The 26,086-nt window shown below is 43.0% G+C and overlaps 1 protein-coding gene across 4 annotated transcripts in view; it reads left to right on the forward strand.

Annotated features, from left to right (window-relative positions):
* zmynd11 (zinc finger, MYND-type containing 11) overlaps nt 1-26,086 on the forward strand; it is a 43,035-nt gene that overhangs the window by 6,547 nt on the left and 10,402 nt on the right. Inside the window, exons 3-12 of one of the 4 annotated variants that reach the window (XM_051953807.1) lie at nt 7,229-7,388; nt 11,509-11,532; nt 16,622-16,783; nt 17,418-17,495; nt 18,719-18,811; nt 19,352-19,439; nt 21,618-21,673; nt 21,760-21,837; nt 23,107-23,225; nt 23,756-24,041. In XM_051953807.1, coding sequence (XP_051809767.1) covers nt 7,229-7,388; nt 11,509-11,532; nt 16,622-16,783; nt 17,418-17,495; nt 18,719-18,811; nt 19,352-19,439; nt 21,618-21,673; nt 21,760-21,837; nt 23,107-23,225; nt 23,756-24,041 — 1,144 coding nt within the window. Of the gene's footprint in view, nt 1-7,228; nt 7,389-11,508; nt 11,533-16,621; nt 16,784-17,417; nt 17,496-18,718; nt 18,812-19,351; nt 19,440-21,617; nt 21,674-21,759; nt 21,838-23,106; nt 23,226-23,755; nt 24,051-26,086 lie in introns of all 4 variants that reach the window. The other 3 variants (XM_022204768.2, XM_051953808.1, XM_022204769.2) reach the window with 3 other exon arrangements.

Here is a 26,086-nt window from a genome sequence, read left to right on the forward strand (position 1 = left end):
TCATTCTCCTGTCAAATACAAGAATGTTGTTAATTTTTGTCAGTTCCACGTCAGGCCTTCACCTCTGATAGGACAGAAACAGGACATGTGGGCAAGTCTGGAGCTGTAGCCAATTTATTTAAGACAGAAAGTGTGAAGAAGCATCTCCAACAGCTGACAAGAAGTCACACTGTCCAAAATGACTCCTCTCATCACAGCCTCCGAACCACTTTTGTAATCGCTCACAGACTTCTTCCAGGTATCTGCAGGAATTCTGGACCATTCCTCCTGAGCAGATCTTTGTAGATCCTTGAGGTTGAAAGGTTTCCGTGCTGTCTCCACCCACAGGCTCTCCATGGATTTGAATCAGGACTCTGACTTTAGAACGTTAACATCTTCGTCCTGAAACCGTTTCCTCTCCTCCTGGCTGAAGGCTTCAGATATTGTCCTACTGAGAGTTCCAATGTTCTCCCAGGTTCAGGTTCTCTGCTGCCTGCTGGAGGTTTTCATCCACAATCTTTATCTGTTACTTCTTCCTTGTGATGCTGTCCACTTTAACCAAGCTACCAGACCCCACAGCATGATGCTTCCATCTCCATGCTTCAGTTTTCCAAAAAATGACCCCAAAGAGACGCAAAACAACCACAAAAGCCTCAAAATGACTACAAAAAGCCAAAAACATGACCCCAAAGAGACACAAAACAACCACAAAAGCCTCAAAATGACTACAAAAAGCCAAAAACACGACCCCAAAGAGACACAAAACAACCACAAAAGCCTCAAAATGACTACAAAAAGCCAAAAACACGACCCCAAAGAGACACAAAACAACCACAAAAGCCTCAAAATGACTACAAAAAGCCAAAAACACGACCCCAAAGAGACGCAAAACAACCACAAAAGCCTCAAAATGACTACAAAAAGCCAAAAACACGACCCCAAAGAGACGCAAAACAACCACAAAAGCCTCAAAATGACTACAAAAAGCCAAAAACACGACCCCAAAGAGACACAAAACAACCACAAAAGCCTCAAAATGACTACAAAAAGCCAAAAACACGACCCCAAAGAGACGCAAAACAACCACAAAAGCCTCAAAATGACTACAAAAAGCCAAAAACACGACCCCAAAGAGACGCAAAACAACCACAAAAGCCTCAAAATGACTACAAAAAGCCAAAAACACGACCCCAAAGAGACGCAAAACAACCACAAAAGCCTCAAAATGACTACAAAAAGCCAAAAACACGACCCCAAAGAGACGCAAAACAACCACAAAAGCCTCAAAATGACTACAAAAAGCCAAAAACACGACCCCAAAGAGACGCAAAAAAAACCACAAAAGCCTCAAAATGACTACAAAAAGCCAAAAACACGACCCCAAAGAGACGCAAAACAACCACAAAAGCCTCAAAATGACTACAAAAAGCCAAAAACACGACCCCAAAGAGACGCAAAACAACCACAAAAGCCTCAAAATGACTACAAAAAGCCAAAAACACGACCCCAAAGAGACACAAAACAACCACAAAAGCCTCAAAATGACTACAAAAAGCCAAAAACACGACCCCAAAGAGACGCAAAACAACCACAAAAGCCTCAAAATGACTACAAAAAGCCAAAAACACGACCCCAAAGAGACGCAAAACAACCACAAAAGCCTCAAAATGACTACAAAAAGCCAAAAACACGACCCCAAAGAGACGCAAAACAACCACAAAAGCCTCAAAATGACTACAAAAAGCCAAAAACACGACCCCAAAGAGACGCAAAACAACCACAAAAGCCTCAAAATGACTACAAAAAGCCAAAAACACGACCCCAAAGAGACGCAAAAAAACCACAAAAGCCTCAAAATGACTACAAAAAGCCAAAAACACGACCCCAAAGAGACGCAAAACAACCACAAAAGCCTCAAAATGACTACAAAAAGCCAAAAACACGACCCCAAAGAGACACAAAAAACCACAAAAGCCTCAAAATGACTACAAAAAGCCAAAAACACGACCCCAAAGAGACGCAAAACAACCACAAAAGCCTCAAAATGACTACAAAAAGCCAAAAACACGACCCCAAAGAGACGCAAAACAACCACAAAAGCCTCAAAATGACTACAAAAAGCCAAAAACACGACCCCCAAAGAGACGCAAAACAACCACAAAAGCCTCAAAATGACTACAAAAAGCCAAAAACACAACCTCAAGGAGACACAAAACAACCACAAAAGCCTCAAAATGACTACAAAAAGCCAAAAACACAACCTCAAGGAGACACAAAACAACCACAAAAGCCTCAAAATGACTACAAAAAGCCAAAAACACGACCCCAAAGAGACGCAAAACAACCACAAAAGCCTCAAAATGACTACAAAAAGCCAAAAACACGACCCCAAAGAGACGCAAAACAACCACAAAAGCCTCAAAATGACTACAAAAAGCCAAAAACACGACCCCAAAGAGACACAAAAAAACCACAAAAGCCTCAAAATGACTACAAAAAGCCAAAAACACGACCCCAAAGAGACGCAAAAAAACCACAAAAGCCTCAAAATGACTACAAAAAGCCAAAAACACAACCTCAAGGAGACACAAAACAACCACAAAAGCCTCAAAATGACTACAAAAAGCCAAAAACACGACCCCCAAAGAGACGCAAAACAACCACAAAAGCCTCAAAATGACTACAAAAAGCCAAAAACACAACCTCAAGGAGACACAAAACAACCACAAAAGCCTCAAAATGACTACAAAAAGCCAAAAACACAACCTCAAGGAGACACAAAAAACCACAAAAGCCTCAAAATGACCACAAAGACACAAAACAACCACAAAGGCTAAAGAAGTGATAAAAAAAATGACGAAAATGAAAAACTTAAGTGGCTTCCACCTCCATGCTTCAGTTTTTAAAATGACAACAATGAAACACAAAACAACCTCAAAAGCCAATTAAACAACTACAAAAAGTAAAAAACACAAACTGCCACAAAGAGACACAAAAGTTGCCAGTTAACAGAAAATAAGCCCCACAGCATGATACCTCCACCTCCATGCTTCATAGTAGGACCGTGTTCTTTGGCTCATAGGCCTCCCCCTTCTTTCTGCAGATGTAAACCACGTCTCTGAGCTCATAAAGCTCCATTCTTGTTCCATCTGACCACAGGACAGACGACCAGAAGCTCAGGTCTTCCTCTACGGACGTCTTTCCAAAGGTCAGAGGAGCTTTTCCATCTTTGGTTGAACCAGGAGGTCTTTCTGGTCCATAGAGACCGTTTAGGTTCAGTATCTGAGTCCCTCTACTCCACTCAGGTCCTTCAGGACAGTCTTGGTTAAGTCCTTGGATCATTTCCAATGTCTTGCTGAATCTTTCTGGAAGCCAAGGTGACACTACTGGCTTCTGACCTCAGGTCCTTTTGAGGTTTTTGAATTTTTGGTGCTTCTTGATGATACTTTGCACTGTTACCACGACACCTGAAACTGTTTGGCAGGGTTTTTTTTTTTTTTTTTTTTTTTTGTACCTTTTCCTTCCTTTTACTCGTTTCCAACGTAAAGTCCTCTCTGAGATCTTTGGTCTCTGCTGTGGGGAGTCTTGGTTTGACCTGAAAATGACGGAAATGTCACAAACAACTCCATTTTTATGGTCAGGAAACTGGTTAAAAAACAAAAACTCAGTATTAAATCCTTTATACCCTCAGAGAGAGCAGTCTGTTGGAACATCCTGTCTGGTATCACTAAGGTGTGAATAATAATTTAAGACCTACTTCACAGAACGTAACGGGTTCCAGACCTGCCTTCATGTCCTCTTTGTCAGATCTGAGGTGAAACACTGAAGAGTAAATTCTTCGTATTTGACATGAATAATTTTGGGCTTCAGTGTACACGTGTTAAAAGAAGGAGCTCCTCCTTCAGAGGGTTTCAGCTGATTCAGAGCTGCTTATAGAGCTTATAGAGGCCAGAAAACAGCTTCAGACACGCTGATGGACTAAGACTACTTCTGACAGGAACACTGATCACCTGCAGAACTCAGAAGAGAAAAAAAACAAACAACACAAGCGAGACAAAATGGAAACGCAAAACGACAAACACAAGAAAGAAAACAGCAAAAACATGAGACACAAGTCAGACAACAAGGATTTTTAAAAAATGAGACAAGATATTACAAAAATGAAAAACAGAACATCCATCCATCCTCTGTACACCACTTTATCCTCACTAGGGTCATGGGGGGTGCTGGAGTCTATCCCAGCTGACTCTGGTGAAGGCAGGGGACACCCTGGACAGGTCACCAGTCTGTCACAGGGCTACATATACAGACACACAATCACACTCACATTCATACCTACGGACAATTTAGAGTAACCAATTAACCTCAGCATGTTTTTGGACTGTGGGAGGAAGCCGGAGTACCCGGAGAAAACCCACGCATGCACAGGGAGAACATGTAAACTCCATGCAGAAAGATCCCAGGCCCACCCCGGGATTCGAACCGGGGATCTTCTTGCTGCAAGGTGAAAGTGCTAACAACTACACCACTGTGCAGCCCAGAAACAGAACAACAATCTACTATTTTACTTTCTCATCCAAACAACTTGTCATGGTCTATAACTTATTTTAAATTTATAGTTTTACTAATTTACAATCTGCAGTTAATGTCTTCTCTGGAATTTTTGCACTTTGAGGGCCGGATTGGACCCTCTGGAGGACCGGTTTTGGCCCACGGGCCTCATGGTGGACACCCCTGGTTTAAATGCTGAGGGAAGGTATGATGCTGGTCCGAGTTTAGATCTTCTGTTGGTTGGACGTGGAGTCGAGGCCGATCAGACGGAGATCAATACTTGGATCGATCGCTGTGAACTTCTTCTCTGTGAAGCAGCCAGTTGTCACGACGACTGTTTAAGGGCAGTGATTCTATCCCGGAGAACCTCCTGTTTTAACCCTGATGACGAATCGTCTGCAGCAGGACTCAGACTAAATGAAACACTCGACACTCTGGGAGCTGGAGGCTCGCCAAATGAGTACTGGCTGTTGTCATGGCAACAGTAAGCAATGGCATGTAGCGTGTATCAGCAGCCTCCCTGGTCCTCTGGAGGAGCAGACAGTCAGCTAGGTAGTCGTTAACCACATGCTAAATCTGGAATATGTTTCACCGACACATTTTTGAACCATTTCTGAGAGACTTTGGACCAAACTGAGTCTTTTCAGATCATTTCTGAGACATTTTTAACAAGTTGTTGTCATTCTGGCCAAGGTTCAAGTCACTTTGGAAAAGCTTTGAGGCATTTTGGGCAGATGTTAGGACCTCTGGACACATTAGGAGTCATTCTGGGAAGGATCTGATGCAGTTTGAAGAAAATTCGACCATTTTAGATGATTTTAAGTAACTTTAGACAAACTGAAATAGAAACCTGCGTCATAGATATTAAACTGCTCACACTAGGCTACATCCCATAATACTGATGATCACAGCTTGTTCTAGAAAAAATGAACAGAAACCAGATTCAGTGTTCAGACAGAGATCCTGGATGGATTTAAACTGGAAATATTCCCAGTAGTCAAGTCAAATCAAGAAATCTTTATTGTACCCACGGGGCAATTTTTGGTGCAGCCAGCAGCAAAAACAACAAACAAACACAATAAAATGCAATACGCAACAATAAAATACACAACAGAAACAACAACAATAACAGTAGTCAATTAAAATGCAATAAGATACAAAGATAATAAAACCTAAGGAAAGTTAAAATGACCACAAAGCAGAGTGCGTTATAAAGGTGTTAAAAACCGTTCATTATTAAGAAGGCCAATGGCCAATGGGATCCATGATTTTTTTAAAAATCTGTCTATCCTACATCTAGGTACTTGAAACCTACATCTAGATGGAAGCACCTTGAATTCAGTCGCAAGAGGGTGACTGGGGTCGAATTTTGCCTTTTTTAAAGATCTAGTCTTATGTGGGACAGAAATGTCAGTCAGTGGAGTACCAACAATTCTGCTGCACATTCTGACAATACCTTGAGGTCTGTTTTGGTTTTTAAGGATGACTGAGCCAAACCAACAGATAAAAGCAAATGTCAGGAGAGACTCGATAAAGCATGAGTAAAACCTGTACATAAACTTAGTTTCAATCTTTATATTCCTAAGCTTCCGAAGGAAATACAAGCGCTGGTTGGCTTTCTTGCACACAGCATCAACCTGATGTTCGAACGACAGCCTGTCATCAATTACCGTCCCAAGGTATCTATACTGCTGAACAGATTCCACAGTTTGACCGTTAATCGACAGGGGAGCGATGACTGAACGGGACTTCCTAAAATCAATCGTCATTTCCTTGGTTTTCTGAGCATTAATAGTTCAGAAAACTAAGGAAATGACAATTGATTTTAGGAAGTATGAAGGTAGAACTCTGATCATTACTAAAGTTACTAGAGATGAAGAACCAGATGTTCTGAGGAGGTCTTTGAGGAACTTAACTCTTATTTAGTTGAGTTATTTTTGTGCTGAATTTGAGTGTTGTTCGTAGTCTCACCTGTTTCGTGGTAGTTTTGGTACTTTATTGTGGTGGTTTTCCATCTTTTTGCTGGCATGTCTGAACATTTTATGAGTAATTTTTTAATGTTATTGTCGTTTTTGTTACAGTTTCACCTGTTTTGTGGTGATCTTGGTTCTTTTCATGGTAAAGTTGGCCATTTTTTTTATGTTTTACATCTTTTTGCTGGCATATTTAAACGTATCGGGGTAATTTGGACTCTTTTTGGGGTAATGACTTACCTCTATGGACTTCAAGGACCTGGAATGTTCTAAATCAGACTGAACTTAAAGACTGGAAGCAGGAAAGGAGAACGTCCCCTGGAGAAAGTTCTAGAGCAGACCTACCGACAACTGGAGAAAGTTCTAGAGTAGACCTACCGACACCTGGAGAAAGTTCTAGAGTAGACCTACAGTCAACTGTCCAGTTGTCCGTAGGTCTACTCTAGAACTTTCTCAAAGAGACGTTCTCCATTATGGATTTAAGGACCTGGAACTTTGGCGATATTCCCAGTATGAAGGTAGAACTCTGACCATTTATAGAATTTCTGGAGATACAGAACCAGCTGACATAACACCTGAATTTATGATTTTTGAATTTTTTTTTTAGCAGCTTTAATCTAAGTTTCTGTCGACTTAATTTCCTCCTTCGGATTGAATCAGCTTGAAGAAGGAGCTCCTGTTGGCTCCATCCAGGTTCTTATTGACTCCTCCTCTCACCTGTGCAGGTACCTGAGCCGAATGTTCGGCATGCACCCGAAGGAGACGGCCCGGCAGCTGAGCCTGGCTGTGAAGGACGGGCTGGTGGTGGAGACGCTGACCGTGGGGTGTAAAGGCTCCAAGGCCGGCATCGAGCAGGAGGGCTACTGGCTGCCTGGAGACGAGATGGTAAGACTTCAGTAGACCACCAGAGGCAGAACGTCACCTTCACCTGTTCATGTTGGGGAGGTTAGTGGAGTCCACATGAGCTGCTGCTAGCGGGGTGTTCACTCTGAGAGCAACATCTGAGAGAGACCACCCGAAGGATCCCCTCTTTAGCACCAGCCAGCTTTAAGAGGAGGTTCAGCTGAAAACACACAGAACAGAAATGGGAAAGTTCAGGTCTGCAGTCAGAATAGTTACCGATTTACAGATTAAGTTTGTCTGGACCAGCTGCAGTAATGAAACATGACAACAGTTCTTATTGTTCATCAGCGAACATCCAGGTTTTGATCCTGTGCTCCAGTTTTCTGACTGCATCTACTTTCTGAGCTTAGAACCGAGACACTCGACAGTATAAAACTTCAGTACCTCCATCCCTGAGCTGGGTGTGGCTCAAAGTCTGTCATAAAACAAACAACGGTAGGTGAATTAAGGTTGGACAATCAGAACAGTGCCATCATCATCACCCAGTAAAGAATAAATAAGTAAATAAATCTGAATCATCAGGACAAGAACTGGTTGAAGGGAGATGATTTTTATCCAGATAGAACCTCCTCCATAGCAGGTTAGCTCTGCAGCACATCGGTTACCGTGGAGATGAGGCTGTGTGGCATCGGTTACCATGGAGACGAGGCTGTGCGGCATCGGTTGCCGTGGAGACGAGGCTGTGCGGCATCGGTTGCCGTGGAGACGAGGCTGTGCGGCATCGGTTGCTGTGGAGACGAGGCTGTGCGGCATCGGTTGCTGTGGAGACGAGGCTGTGCGGCATCGGTTGCTGTGGAGACGAGGCTGTGCGGCATCGATTGCTGTGGAGACGAGGCTGTGCGGCATCGGTTACCATGGTGATGTAGCAGGTTAAAAGAGGAGTCTTTATCCTCCTCTTACCTGCTGACCCGTTAGTCTGACTCCATGGTTCCTGATGTTCTCTGATGTCAGATGATAAATTAATTAGAAAAATTAAATACAGGAAGTCCTTGATCTACGATGTTTCATCGTTGCGTGGAACTAGTTGATGAGCAGAGTGGATGAATACGTCGTCACACGGCGCTATCAGACGGCTTTGTTTCCATTCTCTGGTTGTACTCCACTTTGGACTGTGCTATAGTCACCAACTTTTTGTCCTTCATTGTGGCTTCTAAACGTAAGTCAGACTCTTCAGATGCTTGGAATAAAAGGAAAGCCGTCTCCATGTGTCTGTCTTCACTGCAGTGTAAAGCTGCTGCCGTCCACCTAGTTAAACCGGTGGTTGTAAAATGAATCATGAGCCATGGCAAACTTGACTTCTTTACTGTGGATCTTGAGAAACATTAGAAACAATAAATCCTTTAGACGGAACCAGAAAAGTAAAAATGAAGTTAATTACTGACGACTCTCTGGTGTTATAAAGTAGAGAGTAAAGCTAAACATCAAAATAGAGGACAGGAAGTTACAACTGTCAACATGCTGTTTCAAAATATTACTACATGGATAATTATCCCTTAACCCTCGTGTCGTCCTGCAGGTCAAATTGACCTATTATGAAGTTTGAAAATGGGAATAAAAGTCCACATTTTCAACGTTTTTGGGAAATGTTTGAGCATTTTTTATGGTGGAAAAAAATTCTTTAAGAACATTCACAAAAAAATCAACCAAAATTTGGGAGATTTTTTTTGTGAATGTTCTTAAAGAAATGGTAAATTTTACTTATATATATATGTGTGTGTGTGTGTGTGTGTGTATAATCACTTTAGATATTTTAGGTTCTTTTTTATAAAGATTTTGACTTGTTTTTTGAAAATATTTGCAAGAATTTTCTTTCCAAATTTGGGGGATTTTTTTCTTTAATAAAACTTTTAATTATTATTAGAATTATTAGAATTTTCTTCCTGAAGATTTTGCAAATTTTCAGAAATTTGGGGAATTTTTAAAATAAATTTTGGGATTTTTTTCAGACAAGGAAACGGTATTTTTTTTTGTTGCCTGTAAATGAGGACAGCAGGAAGGTTAAAGGCAAAACACCATGGAAGTGAAATTAGATTTAAGAAAACGTTATGAACAGAAACACAGACGAACATCAGCATTATTAGATCCAGTAGTTCTGTTATCTTCCAGTAAAATGACTCATACGTGCATGAAAGTCGTTGGTATTCATGAAGAACTGATGGATATCGTGATGCACGGAACGGCTTTGTTTACGTTTTCACCAGAGTTCTGACTTAAGTTGAAAATCAGCTTATTTCAATCCATAGGAACGGAGCTCAGATGTTAGCTGAGGACTTCCTGTATTTGGACGTTTGTGTCTCTGGATATTACCTGTAGATGTAGGATGTACTCCCGTCCTCGTCTCCCTGTTTAATGATGAATAAGAAGCTGAGCAGTAACAGAGGGGTCAGTGTTGGTCTCCTGGTAGCTCCACTGATCAGAGGACGTCCTCAGATGTTGGACATGTTGCTCCCAGTGTGAACACAACGCCAGCAGATTGATTAGTTCGAACTGTTTCACCACATTCAGGGTTGATGCAGAATAAAGAGGGACGCGTCTCTTCAGTAATTAGTCAATTTAAAACGATGAAACTCTGACAGCCCTCTGCAGCGCTTTAGTCTTCTCCTCGTTTTATTTCCCCTGGTAGTCGTGAGGAGCAGCTCAGAGCGCTGTCTCAGGGTTTCTGCAGAGAATCCTGGTGTCTTTTACCTCCTCTAACTCAAAGGACACTTTATGGAGGGACACATGTTTACTGTAGTCCCACAGCTTCAGCCTTTAGCCTCCACAGATCATTGATGATGCAGGAGACAGAAAAGATGCAGACAAACACAAATGACTGATGAGAGAACAATGATGGGGGGGAAACTAAATGTAAATCCTTTAAAAACAGCAGCTCAGAGTTTACTAGTTTGTTTAAAACTGAGTTCTGTCAGATATTTTGGCTGCATTTTGGAAATTTCATGTTTTCAATCCTGGGAGGTTTTCTATTTTGCAACTTGAAAGCCAACAACCTGTGAAGCTGTTTTCAACCGTGAACTTTGCTGAGAACACAGTAGTTTCCAAATGACTGAACTGGGGGGACAACCAAAACTGTCGTCCCCCCAGGACGACAGTTTTGGTCGTTTTGGACCAACCTCATCTTATTGTGGACAAGTTTGAAGTAAATACAGACAAAATTTGAATTATCTTTGATGAAATGTTGACTAAAGACTGTATTTTAGTAGAAATATGGATCCATCCATAGATATACACTAACAGGACCTCTATGGAGACACTGTACTATGCTGGTGTGAATATTTTCCCTTTTTTTTTCCATTTTCGACCAAATGTTATTCGTTGTCGTCGTTTTGGACGGTTTTGAGTTACTTTGGACAGACTTTATCCATTTTTTAAAATCCTTAATCGTTTTTGCACATGTTTGGACATCATTTTGGACATATTTTGAATAATTTTTGGACAGACTTCAAATCAAAAATATCTAGAAACTGGAACCTTGTCTGGTCAAACTTTAACCATCAGATTCTACTGATGTTAGAGCCTCAACAGTTGGAGAAATGTGGACCAGAGACTGTGGAAATATGGATCCATCCAGATATAAACACTTACAGGATCTTTATGGAGACGTAATACCATAGTCGTTTGAAAATTTTGCCACTTTTTCCAATTCTAAGATCCAATAATGTAAACTGCATCCTCTGCTGCATCCGTTCAGTGATTCTGATGAAACTGTTCTGTCTGTTCTCACCACATTTCATGGCTGTTAGTTTGAATTCTGGAGACACTGAATCTTTAAAATGGATTCACAGGCTTTTTTTCAAAGGTTAAAATGACAAAAATTACAGCTCTGAAACCATGAAATTCTTAAAATTCAACCAAAGTAATTTCCAGAGCTTGGTTTGGATCTTAAATGAGTAAACTCAGGACTAACTGTGAGGCAGCGCAGCGTGTTTCCTGTCTTCTTTCTGAGTCTACGCTCATGTACAGATATGTTTTAGCTGAAATGTTGTGGTCCGTTAAGCTGGAGGGAACATGCACTGTGATGGCTGACTCTGGTGTCCAGTGGAGCCCAGGTCTTTGTCGCTGCAGCACTTTTAAACACTCCTCTCTGAATCACTTGCAATCACAGGAGCCGAAAGCCGAGGGAAGCAAGGTAAGGGCAGCTTTGTTCTTCTAATCCGGGGTTTGTTCTCCATCTGATCCCCTCATCTTTCCCCCCTCTCGACTAACATCATTCTGTGAGAAATGGTCCGGCCACATGCAGTGCAGTCAGGGATTGGACTGAACCTTTTGAAGCAGAAAAGCTCAGAGTTCTGGTTGTGGTCGGTGCAGGAGGATCCAGTCCTCCGGCACCGTGTGACGCTGCACCTTTAAGTCAGGTGGAAGCAGGAAGTCACCTCCAGACGCCCCCCGATGCTGTAAAAAGCTTCATGAAGGTCCGTTGCAGCGCTGCGTCCACGCGGCCACATTTCTTGCGGAAGTGATCCGTGACCTTGACGAACCACGTGCTCGCTACTCATCTACAGGTGTGCCGTTGCTTGATTTAAAACACAGTCTCACCTAGTTCAGCCCAAAGACCGACAGAGTCACAGATCAATTGTAAAGCAGAGTCTTCTATCCTCTGGTGTGAGATGACAAGCAATGCTAGCAGAGCCGCAGGTTGGTAGCAAGCATCTGGGTCATTCCCTCCCAAAGATTTAGTCTGCTCGCCTCCCGGTTCACCTCAAACTGAAACAAAACATGGACACTTATTCAAGCACGTGGCAAGTTTGGACTTGATGTATTAAATGCTTTCTGAGATAAATGTAGCATTTAAAAGGTTTCTGCAGGTTTGTTTCTCATGTTTAAACCTGAATCTGAACAACATCTGAGGAACTATTAAAGATGAAAACCTGAAAATTTCTCTTATTTCTCACCATGTCATTGATCCAGGATCTATAATATCAGACAAGTAGATCAATTATCAATATGAAAAACAAGTTTCATATAATTTTAGTTGCTATTTTAGGACTTTGAGTCCTTGTGGACGAGTTCTGAGTCATTTAAGGTCAATTTTGTGCAGTTTTATTCACAAATTTAGTGTCATTTTTTAGTAATTTAGGAAAGTTTCAAGACACTAAAAACACCAGAAACGCATAATTTGATCTCTGATTTCCCCATTTATAAATATATTTGTGTAATGTAATTTGTTTTATAATTCAGATCAAATAATCTTTAATAAAGATGAGTTGAAAGATGAATAAAACATTGAAGATGTCATGAAAAGTTCCATGTTTGAGCTCGTTGATAAATAAACTGATAAAGCAGAAGTGAACTAGTGATATTTTCTGAAGCACAGGTAGCTGCAGGTCACAGTAACATGAAACTAAACGTAGAATACTAAAAATTACATATTTGATCCCAGAAAGTCAAAAACAAATCCTGAGCTTTCAGAATGTTTGTGTCTTTGTGCTACAGCTTCTTATATTTACTGTTAATAAAGTTCAACTAAATAACTTTCATTTCTGAGAGCCACATTTCATATCAACGTGTTCTCCATGCTTAGTTTAGTATTATTGTGATGTGAAGCTGCATCTGGTTCAGAAAATATCCCTAGCTGGCTTCTGCTTTATCGGTTTATTAATGAGCCCAAAGTTGGAACTTTTCACAACAAATTCACTGTTTTTCATATTTCAGCTCCTCCATAATCTGATATTACTGATCTATTTGTCTAATATTATAGGTTCTGAATCAGTGACATGATGAGAAATATGAGAAACTTTCATGTTTTTATCTTTAATAGTCCCTGAGATGTTGTTGATCAAACAGACTGAAATTTAAATGAGAATGAACCTGCTGAACGTCTGATTGGTGATTTAAAAAGTTCAGCCTAAAATCTCTGAGAGTATTTGATACGTTGATGTAGAATTTCACGGATAGTATTTTAAAGCATCCAGAGTTTGAAGTGAATGGGAGCCGCTGATGGGTTGGGATGGAATAACCCATTTGTGAGTTTGTAGTGTGTTGGTAGTGGTAGTTCTCAGGACCGTGTGTTCTGCTGTGGTCTTTACTCCTGTCTGGCATGCGTTACTTTCTGTTTCTCTTCATGTTTGGTGGATGGAACCGTGGAAATGTGTGTGGTTCTTCAGGCTAGCCGTCGCTCGTTGTGTTCAGCGCTGGTAGGATTGGTAGGGTTATGTTTAGTAGGATTTGTCGGGTTGTTGGGGTTAGGGTTGTGGTTCGTATCGTTAGGGTTCGGATGTCGGAGGATTGTCTGGATTCAGTCCAGCTGACGTCGCCCTCAGGAATATTCAGAATAACAAACAAATTCCAGAAATCGTCTTAAACTCTCAGCCTCGAGTCAGATCAGACTGAATCAGGTTCTAAAATGATCCCGTTATTTTTAACGGTTCTGTTGAAGCATGAACAGGATCTGACCATCCACAAACACAGCATTCATTCAGTTTGCCAGCCCTTTATTCTGAAAACTTCAACCTTAAAATAGTGTTTTGGGTGGAATAAACCTGTAAAATCACAACTTGTTTAACTACGTACACTTGAACACAAAACCGTATTTTGAGTGGATCAGTCCTTTAAAACTACAAGTACATTGACAGAAAGTAATGATTTGGGTGGAATACAACTTCTGAACCATAACTTGTTTGTAACGGGGGTTTTTTTTTTTCCACCCAAAGTACTACTTTCTGTCGATGTAGTTTAAATGTTTTTATAATCCAGTTAGTACTATGTAACTGAGTTATGGTTTTAAAGGTTTATTCTGCTCAAAATACTAGTCTCTATCCAAGTATTTCTAGTTTCAGAGGTTTATTTTACTCAAAATACTAAACTTGTGTCCAATTGCTTGTGATTTTAAAGGTTTATTCTACTTCAGTAGTACTTTGTAACTGAAAAGTTGTGGTTTTACGGGTTTATTCCTCCCAGAATACTGATAGTTTTGAAGCAATATTCCAGTCAAAATATGACTTTCTGGGTCAGTACCTACAGTGTTTAAGGTTTAATCCACCCAAACAGTACTTTACTAACAAGTTCAAGAATTGTATTCCACCCCCCAAAAAAAACAACTTAATGTCAACTTACTTGTAGTTTTAAAGGTTTATTCCACTTAAAATACTCCTTTTTGTCTGAGTAGTTGTAGTTTTAAAGGATTGGTCCAGTCAAAGTACAACTTTCTGCTGACCTACTTGTAGTGTTAAATATTTATTCTGTAGGGTTTTCCAGGTTAATTTCATCCTGAACCGTACATAATTCAGTTTTTTCCAGTGTCTGTGGACTAGTAGAGTTAAGTTAAAAGTAAATCCAAAGCAAATGTGGTTCTGAAGATGCAGCTTCTTCTCCTTTAGAACCAAACTATCTTCTGCTGTTTGAGTGAGTCTCTGAGCAGCAGAACCTCCCTCTGAAGGTCTGAGTGAATCCTGGGTGTGTTCAGACCAGGCGTGAACTAACCGTGACGTCACCCGTTGGTTTCAACGCTGAGAAGATTTTGACCATGAAAACTAACGGGAAAAAAATCCTGAGCTGTAAAAAATCAGTCTATCAAATTTTATTTTTTCCAAAAATGAATTGGGGTCTATGGAGAAAAAGCTTTTTGGAGCCAACCCTAGAGGACGGCGTGATGTTACAAGTTTTTGACACTTCTGGGTGGGCTTCAATTTTGGAGCCAGATGCTACGTCCATCTTTATATACAGTCTATGGTTCAGACCCGTCTGACCCGAGGCGCTGTAGATCCCAGGGTTTACAGACGAGTCGCTTTATTTAGGAAATCCAGGAGGATTCTCCTTTGAAGCAGTTATAAACGAGGAGATCCAGAGAGACAGGTCTTCATCTCTTCATTCTGGCTTTCACTGAGCTGCACTCAGTCACGACTCGGCTGATCTCCCTCCGAGTCGGTCCAGACTGTGGGTGGGAGGAGCTGGACGAGTCCAAGCCTCTTATGGAAACCAGTCTTCTTTGTGAATGTGTTTCCGTCAGTTAAAGCTGAATGTGTCTCTAAAGGCCGGTTATTGTCTGATGTTCTTCAGCAAACACAGAAGTGTGCCTGACATTTATTCAGCCGTCACATGAAGCCATGAATCACACCGTTGGCCCTTAGATGGTTTTAACAGCTGGAGATGTAGATGTTTGATTCAGGATCAGACTGAGGATGGAACTGACCTGTTTGGATTCACGTCTGGAGGATCTCAGTGTTTCTGCTTCACCAGAGAACAGAAGCTTGGTGTCTTCCTGGGTTTTTCTGGAAGGGGAGATGTTTCCGTCCACAGAGTTGATGACCTGAGCTTCATGGCTGGACGTTTACATCGAGAGAAGTTTAGTTCTGAGGAGTTTCAGTCCTGGAGAGTTCCTAAATATTCCAGTCGCTCTATCAGATCTGGAAGTATTCAGTCAGCTGAGATGGAATTTATTAAGAGTGATCATTTCATTAGATTAAGTCAGAGACTGAATATTTTCTATCTGCAGTAACTTTATTAATGGTCAAACCTTCATCCTGTGAATATCTCCAGAGTTCCAGGTCCTTGAAGTCCAGAGAGGTGGGTCCACATTTATCACTTTTTAATGGAGTTTTTCCATCATTTCTGAGCCTCAGAACTTCATCAGTCCAGCAGATAGAACCAGGGCATTTAGGAGATCTTCTGAGTCTAGAAAGACAAGGACATGTTTAAAATTACCCAAAGATTGTCCAAAGTGACGTTGATGTTTTCCACAACTAAGATGTCTTCTCCTAAATGTCATGGTTCTATCTGTGGGACCAATGAAGTTCTGAGGCTCAGAAATGATGGAAGAAGTCAATTAAAAAGTGATAAATGTGGACCCTCATCTATGGACTTCAAGGATCTGGAACTCTGGAAATTTTCCCAGCATGAAGGTAGAACTCTGATCGTTGATAAAGTTTCTAGAGATGAAGAACCAGATGTTTTGAGGAGGTTCTGGTTGTAGGTTTTGTCAGATTTGGTTGATTTTTTTTTTTTTTTTATACAAATGTTTGTCTTTGCTCTAGCAGGGTTTATTGGGTTGTAGCATAGAGAAAAAATGTTTTTATTTCAGGTTTTAATCTCTTCTGTGTGTTTCCTGTGAGGAAAAAGTTTAGAGTGAAATCTCCTTAAGTCGGAGACAACCGTTAGAGCCGGTAGCACCACAGATCTGTGGTCCTCTAGAGGAGGACAGACTGAAGGTTTCCTCCCCTGCTGTGGAGGCGGGTTGGAGGGGGGGGTCACCCAGACTTGTCTCTGCTGTGTCTCGACTGCAGGACTGGGAGGCTGAGAGCCACGACTGGTACTGCTTCGAGTGTCACCTGCCCGGCGACGTCATCACCTGCGACAACTGCTTCCGGGTCTATCACCTCAAGTGTCTGTCGGAGGAGTGTAAGCCCCGAGATGGAGGCTCCCACTGGCAGTGTGTGGCCTGCAGGGTAGGTGGTCCGCCTCTAATGATTTAATCAGCAGGTTGACTGGATGGTCCCATCAAACCCTGGACAAAAGTTCAGCAGCATCCAGGATGAAAACATCATTTTAGAGGAACACACCTGTGAACACATTTAACTAACAGCATGTCAAACTGATTAAGCAACACTAAAGATGCACAAAAATATTCTGAAAAACCACCAAGAGACACGAAACTACCCAGAAAAACCCACCAAGAGACACAAAAGTACTGAGAAAAAACAAAGACACAAATCTACTGAGAAAAACACCAAGAAACACAAAACTACCCAGAAAAAAGCACACACAAGGAGACACAAAACAACAAAGAGACACAAGACAAGAAAAATGAGACAAAACCACGAAGTTGAGACACAAAATGGCAATAACGAGACACAAAATGGCAATAACGAGACACAAGATGGCAATAACGAGACACAGAATAACAAAGGGGAGACACAGAAGAACAAAATTGAGACACCAAACAACCAAAACTGTGCACATCTTCCTTGTTCCTGTTCCACCACTAGAAGATCTCTGCTGTCTGTAGAAGATGAACATTAAATTAAAGTTTCTGTGGAGCTTCCTGGTTTCAGCGTCTGACCCCAACTCTGTTTCTTTCAGGGGAGTAAAAAGAAGAACCTGAACAAACAGGAGATGAGTAAATATCTGCGCTTCATCGTCCAGCGTATGAAGGAGAGGGTGAGGGTCGCTTCACTCTGATAAAACTGGAGTTTATCTAGAAGTTTTGCTTCTTTCTGTCATTAGAACAGAGAAGAGTCCAGAGAGTCAACCAGATCTTCCTAAAGTTCCTCCTCCAGTAACTTTATTAATGGTCAAAGTTCTACCTTCATCCTGGGAATATTTCCAGAGTTTCAAGTCCATAGAGAATGTCCCCTGGAGAAAATTCTAGAGTAGACCTACTGACAACCGTAGAAAATTCTCAAGCAGATCTACCTCTTTCTCCAGCTGTCGGTAGGTCTACTCTAGAACTTTCTCCAGCTGTCGGTAGGTCTACTCTAGAACTTTCTCCGGTTGTCGGTAGGTCTACTCTAGAACTTTCTCTGGTTGTTGGTAGGTCTACTCTAGAACTTTCTTCAGCTGTCGGTAGGTCTACTCTCGAACTTTTTCCAGCTGTCGGTAGGTCTACTCTCGAACTTTCTCCAGGTGTCGGTAGGTCTACTCTAGAACTTTCTCCAGCTGTCGGTAGGTCTACTCTCGAACTTTCTCCAGCTGTCGGTAGGTCTACTCTAGAACTTTCTTCAGCTGTCGGTAGGTCTACTCTCGAACTTTCTCCAGGTGTCAGTAGGTCTACTCTAGAACTTTCTCCAGCTGTCGGTAGGTCTACTCTCGAACTTTCTCCAGCTGTCGGTAGGTCTACTCTCGAACTTTCTCCAGTTGTCGGTAGGTCTGCTCTAGAACTTTCTCCAGTTGTCGGTAGGTCTGCTCTAGAACTTTCTCCAGTTGTCGGTAGGTCTACTCTAGAACTTTGTCCAGGGGACGTTCTCCTTTCCTGCTTCCAGTCTTTAAGTTTAGTCTCACTTAGAACATTCCAGGTCCTTGAAGTCCACAGAGGTTGGTCCAGGTTTATCACTTTTTAATGGACTTCTTCCATCATTTCTGATCCTCAGAATTTCATCAGTCCAGCAGATAGAACCATGACATTTAGGAGGAGAAACACACCTGAGTTCTGGTAGTGTCCTCTATGGACTTTAAGGACCTGGAACTCTGGAAATATTCCCAGTATGAAGGTTTGATCATTAATAAAGTTACTGGAGATGAAGAACCGGATGTTCTGAGGAGGTTCTGGTTGGTTCTTCTCAGATGTGGTTGTGTTTTTTGGACCCTTCCTCATCACTACGTCTCATTCTTCACCATAAAGTGGTTTTAAATCTCCTCATTTTGGCTCTTCAATCTCGTTCCAGGCTGTGGATCTGCACAAAAAAGGCAAAGACACTAAACATCCCATGTACCGACGGCTGATCCACACTGCTCTGGACGTCACCAACATCCAGGAGGTAAACTTACCTCAGTGTCTGAATTTTTAACGTCATTTCCACTCCTTTGTTGAAGTCCTGCTCTCATGAAACACCTCCGAGTGCCCAACTATTTGTTTTAAACGCTCAATAACGACGGGCTGGTTTTTGATCTAGAAAAACACAGTGAGTATAGGAGTGGGTCTGGAAATGTGAGATTTTGGAGACCAAACAAGCGATTAGTCATTGATTAATAGGGATCTGTTGTGATTTATTAATGTAGTCATTTGTAAAGTAAATGTAAGCGTAAACATTTACTTTTTGTGTTAATTTCTCTAAATGATGTGATTTCAGCTCCTTCATTGTGAATGTTCTTTGTTTTGTTCACTCTGTGACAGCAAACTGAACATTTTCAGTTCAAATTTGTCAATAATCAGATTTTTAGATGATCAAAGCTGTTGCTGGTTGAGCAGAATCAGTTTTACCTGAAGTTTTTTAAATGTTTTTCTGAGTCATTTGGTGAATTAAAACTTCAAACTGCCGTTCTTAACAAATTTCTGTCTGTTTTTTTTTTTCTGCCAGAATCTGTCTGAAGGGAAATATAAAAGCTTTGAGGAGTTTAAAGCAGACACTCAGCTGATCGTCCACAACACTGCCATCCTGTACGGAGGTGAGGATTACTCGCCTTTATACACATTAAACTCTACATTTATACAGATAATAATCAGGAATGTGAAATTCTGCTCATTTTCTAACTGAGTGTTCGGTTAATTTACAGATTAGTAAAATAAACTTGAGGATTTGAAGGAAAGAAATAAGTTTTACTTCTAGAAAAGGCTGAAAATGTTCCTGTTGACCTCCACAAATGTGACCTTTATAAAGGGTTAGGCTCCGTGTGATGGTTAAATGTCCGTTAAAATACCGTTTTATAAAGGGTTAGGCCCCGTGTGACGGTTAAATGTCCGTTAAAATACCGTTTTATGAAGGGTTAGGCCCCGTGTGACGGTTAAATGTCCGTTAAAACACCGTTTTATGAAGGGTTAGGCCCCGTGTGACGGTTAAATGTCCGTTAAAATACCGTTTTATGAAGGGTTAGGCCCCGTGTGACGGTTAAATGTCCGTTAAAATACCGTTTCATGAAGGGTTAGGCTCCGTGTGACGGTTAAATGTCCGTTAAAATACCGTTTCATGAAGGGTTAGGCCCCGTGTGACGGTTAAATGTCCGTTAAAATACCGTTTCATGAAGGGTTAGGCCCCGTGTGACGGTTAAATGTCCGTTAAAATACCGTTTCATGAAGGGTTAGGCCCCGTGTGACGGTTAAATGTCCGTTAAAATACCGTTTCATGAAGGGTTAGGCCCCGTGTGACGGTTAAATGTCCGTTAAAATACCGTTTCATGAAGGGTTAGGCCCCGTGTGACGGTTAAATGTCCGTTAAAATACCGTTTCATGAAGGGTTAGGCCCCGTGTGACGGTTAAATATCCGTTAAAATACCGTTTCATGAAGGGTTAGGCCCCGTGTGACGGTTAAATGTCCGTTAAAATACCGTTTCATGAAGGGTTAGGCTCCGTGTGACGGTTAAATGTCCGTTAAAATACCGTTTCATGAAGGGTTAGGCCCCGTGTGACGGTTAAATGTCCGTTAAAATACCGTTTCATGAAGGGTTAGGCTCCGTGTGACGGTTAAATGTCCGTTAAAATACCGTTTTATGAAGGGTTAGGCCCCGTGTGACGGTTAAATGTCCGTTAAAATACCGTTTCATGAAGGGTTAGACCCCGTGTGACGGTTAAATGTCCGTTAAAATACCGTTTCATGAAGGGTTAGGCCCCGTGTGACGGTTAAATGTCCGTTAAAATACCGTTTCATGAAGGGTTAGGCCCCGTGTGACGGTTAAATATCCGTTAAAATACCGTTTCATGAAGGGTTAGGCCCCGTGTGACGGTTAAATGTCCGTTAAAATACCGTTTCATGAAGGGTTAGGCTCCGTGTGACGGTTAAATGTCCGTTAAAATACCGTTTCATGAAGGGTTAGGCCCCGTGTGACGGTTAAATGTCCGTTAAAATACCGTTTCATGAAGGGTTAGGCCCCGTGTGACGGTTAAATGTCCGTTAAAATACCGTTTCATGAAGGGTTAGGCCCCGTGTGACGGTTAAATGTCCGTTAAAATACCGTTTCATGAAGGGTTAGGCCCCGTGTGACGGTTAAATGTCCGTTAAAACACCGTTTCATGAAGGGTTAGGCCCCGTGTGACGGTTAAATGTCCGTTAAAATACCGTTTCATAAAGGGTTAGGCCCCGTGTGACGGTTAAATGTCCGTTAAAATACCGTTTTATAAAGGGTTAGGCTCCGTGTGACGGTTAAATGTCCGTTAAAATACCGTTTTATAAAGGGTTAGGCTCCGTGTGACGGTTAAATATCCGTTAAAACACCGTTTTATGAAGGGTTAGGCCCCGTGTGACGGTTAAATGTCCGTTAAAATACCGTTTTATGAAGGGTTAGGCCCCGTGTGACGGTTAAATATCCGTTAAAACACCGTTTTATGAAGGGTTAGGCCCCGTGTGACGGTTAAATATCCGTTAAAATACCGTTTCATGAAGGGTTAGGCCCCGTGTGACGGTTAAATGTCCGTTAAAACACCGTTTTATAAAGGGTTAGGCTCCGTGTGACGGTTAAATATCTGTTAAAATACCGTTTCATTAAGGGTTTGATGGTTAAAAACTGTTCCTCTTCTGGTCGTGTTTCTAAAGCTGCTGCTCCACCTGATTTTTATCTTGATTAACTCAGTCCTACAGTCGTGTCTCAGCGTGTTTCTGATGTCTGACGGTTTTAGTTTTTCCTCTGTTCCAGTCCACAGCGACCAGGCGGAGATCGCTCGGCTGCTCTTCAGCGACACGTGTCACGAGGTACGACGCTTATGTCTCCAGCTTTCAGGATAAAAACCTCCTGAATCTGAGTTGTGTTCTGATAAGTCTGTCCTTCTGTCTTCCAGCTGAACGAGCTGCTGCTGTGTAAGAATTGTTTCTACCTGTCAAACGCTCGACCCGACAACTGGTTCTGTTACCCCTGTGTGAGTACAAACTGGATTTCTGACTGTTGTTTCTCTGATTTGACCCTCTGATGTTCAGACCGTTTATCTAAGAGAGCTGTGGGATTATCAGCCTGAGCTAACATCTGTCACCTTAAAATCCTCAGTTACTTTACTCTTCATGTCTCTGTTAAAAGATCTGTCCAACAGCATTTCTACCAGGTTCTGAAAACACCTGCTTTCTTTGGTGGAAACATGAAGCTGAGAGTAGCTGGAGATTCATCCAGCATGGTGACACATCTTCTACTGCTGGAATTAGTTATATTCAAAATCACACAAATTTGTCCAAAATTGACAAAAATGAATCAAAAACTGTCTGACATGACATTAAGTCACTTTAAATGATGCAAAAATGGCACAAACCTGCCAGCAGCTGTTTAAAAAACATCTAAATGCTTCAAAATGTCTCCAAAATGACATAAATTTGTGTAAAAACAACTTAATACGGTCTAGAATGGCATAAATCTGTGCAGAATGGCTCCTGGATGAGTAAAATAAATGCAGCAGAAACAGTGAACAGAGGAGCAAGAAAAGTCTGGAGACATGGAGATAGAAAAACATCTACAGGACCGCAAAGATAGACACAAAATGTAAAAATGAGACACAAAAAAACATAATCAAACGACCCAGGTGACAATAACAAGACCAAAAAAGGCAAAACACAAAACAGCAACAGAAGCAAGACACAATACAAATTAGAAATGAGACACAATGCAATAAAACAAGATGACACAAATGGGACAACACACCAAAAAATGACACAAACAAGACACAGAATGCCAAAAAAAAAAAGAGGACAAAATGAAGCAAAACAAGAAAAACAAGACACAAAGTGACAAAACTGAGACGTGAAACAACAGAAAGGAGACAAAACTGCCCCAAAAAGACCTGAAATGTCACAGAAAACGACAAAAGACAGAAACGGATCCAAATGAGAGACAAAATGATAGAATCCAGATGTTGAACTGTAAAACATGAAGTGAGACAAAAAACTGAGCAGGACATGAGAGGAACCAGAGTTTAGTAGTTTCAGGAAACTGAAGATGATTATGAGTAAAATAATGAGCTGGTAGATGACGTCTCTCGGCTTTAATGTCCACCACGTCCACATCTGGAAACCTTTCTAACGGTTGATGTTCAATGGTGCAGATGTTCCAGCAGATGTTCCACAGAGCTTTGCAGACAGTCGTACTGAATCAGCTGATCAAACACTGACATGTTGACCAAACATCTGATCTTCTGTGTCTCCAGAGTCCCAGCCACGACCTGGTCTGGGCCAAGATGAAGGGCTTCGGCTACTGGCCGGCCAAGGTGCTCCAAAGGGAGGACAACCAGGTGGACGTCCGCTTCTTTGGACACCAGCACCAGAGGTCAGCTCCACCTCATGAGTCAGCAAGATGTAGAATGTTGTTTACTGATGCTGTGGACTTCGGTCTCCATGGTAACTGATGATGTACAACTAGATCTCCATGGTAACTGATGCTACTGAGTTAGGTCTCCATCTGTCAATAATCAGCTGCTTTGATCAATAAAATCCATTCATCAGAATTAGAAATGCTTTATTGATTCTTGAGGGGAAGTTTCTTACCACTTCTATCAGCGTTTGTGTCCAGCATGAGTAGCAGCTTTTAACCCTCATAAACGTTTCTGTTCCTCGTTGTTCTCCATTAATACAACCCTCTGACTGAAGGAGGAACGTGATTGGTCCGTTTACTGCAGAAGAGTCACATGATGAGTTTAACTTCCCCTTTAATGTGAGTCTGAGGCAGAAAGTCTGAGTTACAGTAAACTCTGAGGTTTAGATTCTGTTGCCTCACACAGAGACAGTCTGGGTGTGGAGAACCTGTGTGGATGCTCAGAACTCTAGAAGAACCCTCTCAGTGGTTCCTGTTTCGTTTAGAGCCTGGATCCCGTCAGACAACATCCAGGACATCAAGGTGAGCGTCCAGCAGCTGCAGGTGAAGAGGAGCAACGGCTGGAAGAAGGCCTGCGAGGAGCTGGAAGTCTACCAGCGCTTCCTGAGGGAGGGACGCTTCTGGAAGACCAAGATGGAGGACGGCAGCCAGATGCTCCAGCAGAACCAGAACCAGAACCAGAGCCAGCAGGAGGAGGGCAGCAGCAGGATGGAGAGGCTGGAGCGGACCGACGAAGCCGAGTCCAGCATCTCGTCCACCAGCAACGAGCAGGTCCGCCATGTAAGTCTGCATCAGGTCTAACTCCACCTAGACGACGTTCAGACCTCTGACTAATGATTCATCAGTGAAGTCCTGTTAATACCTGGACCAGCTGAGAACATCTCAGCGGCTTTCTTCTCAAACTTTTTACCTTCTTTCAGGCTGCAGGTTTAAATAACAAACCCGTTTCAGTTTACAAGATGTTGAAGGAGCTGAACTTTAAACCAGATCAGAAGATTTAAACTAGTCCAGGTCCACGTGCTAGTCCAGGTCCTGGTCCAGGTCCACATCCTAGTCCAGGTCCACATCCTACTCCAGGTCCACATCCTAGTCCATGTCCTGGTCCAGGTCCACATCCTAGTCCAGGTCCACGTCCTGGTCCAGGTCCACATCCTAGTCCATGTCCTGGTCCAGGTCCACATCCTGGTCCAGGTCCACATCCTAGTCCATGTCCTGGTCCAGGTCCACATCCTCGTCCTAGTCCAGGTCCACATCCTAGTCCAGGTCCACATCCAGGTCCACATCCTAGTCCAGGTCCACGTCCTGGTCCAGGTCCACATCCTAGTCCAGGTCCACATCCTGGTCCAGGTCCACATCCTGGTCCAGGTCCACATCCTGGTCCAGGTCCACATCCTAGTCCATGTCCTGGTCCAGGTCCATGTCCTGGTCCAGGTCCACATCCTAGTCCATGTCCTGGTCCAGGTCCACATCCTAGTCCAAGTCCTGGTCCAGGTCCACATCCTAGTCCAGGTCCAGGTCCACATCCTGGTCCAGGTCCACGTCCTGGTCCAGGTCCACATCCTAGTCCATGTCCTGGTCCAGGTCCATGTCCTGGTCCAGGTCCACATCCTAGTCCTGGTCTAGGTCCACATCCTGGTCCAGGTCCACATCCTGGTCCAGGTCCACATCCTAGTCCATGTCCTGGTCCAGGTCCATGTCCTGGTCCAGGTCCACATCCTAGTCCATGTCCTGGTCCAGGTCCACATCCTAGTCCATGTCCTGGTCCAGGTCCACATCCTAGTCCAAGTCCCTGGTCCAGGTCCACATCCTGGTCCAGGTCCACGTCCTGGTCCAGGTCCACGTCCTGGTCCATGTCCACGTCCTGGTCCAGGTCCATGTCCTGGTCCAGGTCCACATCCTAGTCCATGTCCTGGTCCAGGTCCACATCCTAGTCCAAGTCCTGGTCCAGGTCCACATCCTAGTCCATGTCCTGGTCCAGGTCCACATCCTGGTCCAGGTCCACATCCTAGTCCAAGTCCTGGTCCAGGTCCACATCCTAGTCCAGGTCCAGGTCCACATCCTGGTCCAGGTCCACATCCTGGTCCAGGTCCACATCCTGGTCCAGGTCCACGTCCTGGTCCAGGTCCACGTCCTGGTCCAGGTCCACATCCTAGTCCATGTCCAGGTCCATGTCCTGGTCCAGGTCCACATCCTAGTCCATGTCCTGGTCCAGGTCCACATCCTAGTCCAAGTCCTGGTCCAGGTCCACATCCTAGTCCAGGTCCTGGTCCAGGTCCACATCCTAGTCCAGGTCCACATCCTAGTCCAGGTCCACGTCCTAGTCCACATCCTAGTCCAGGTCCACGTCCTAGTCCACATCCTAGTCCAGGTCCACATCCTAGTCCAGGTCCACGTCCTAGTCCACGTCCACGTCCTGGTCCAGGTCCACGTCCTGGTCCAGGTCCACGTCCTAGTCCAGGTCCACATCCTAGTCCAGGTTCAGGTCCACGTCCTGGTCCAGGTCCACGTCCTACTCCAGGTCCACATCCTAGTGCAGGTCCACATCCAGGTCCGCATCCACGTCCTAGAGCAGGCCCACGTCCTAGTCCAGGTCCACGTCCTAGTCCATGTCCTGGTCCAGGTCCACATCCTAGTCCAAGTCCTGGTCCAGGTCCACATCCTAGTCCAGGTCCAGGTCCACATCCTGGTCCAGGTCCACATCCTGGTCCAGGTCCACGTCCTGGTCCAGGTCCACGTCCTGGTCCAGGTCCACATCCTAGTCCATGTCCACGTCCTGGTCCAGGTCCATGTCCTGGTCCAGGTCCACATCCTAGTCC

This window comes from Acanthochromis polyacanthus, chromosome 9 (assembly GCF_021347895.1).
Source record: "Acanthochromis polyacanthus isolate Apoly-LR-REF ecotype Palm Island chromosome 9, KAUST_Apoly_ChrSc, whole genome shotgun sequence".
In the NCBI taxonomy this organism is placed as follows: domain Eukaryota; kingdom Metazoa; phylum Chordata; class Actinopteri; family Pomacentridae; genus Acanthochromis; species Acanthochromis polyacanthus.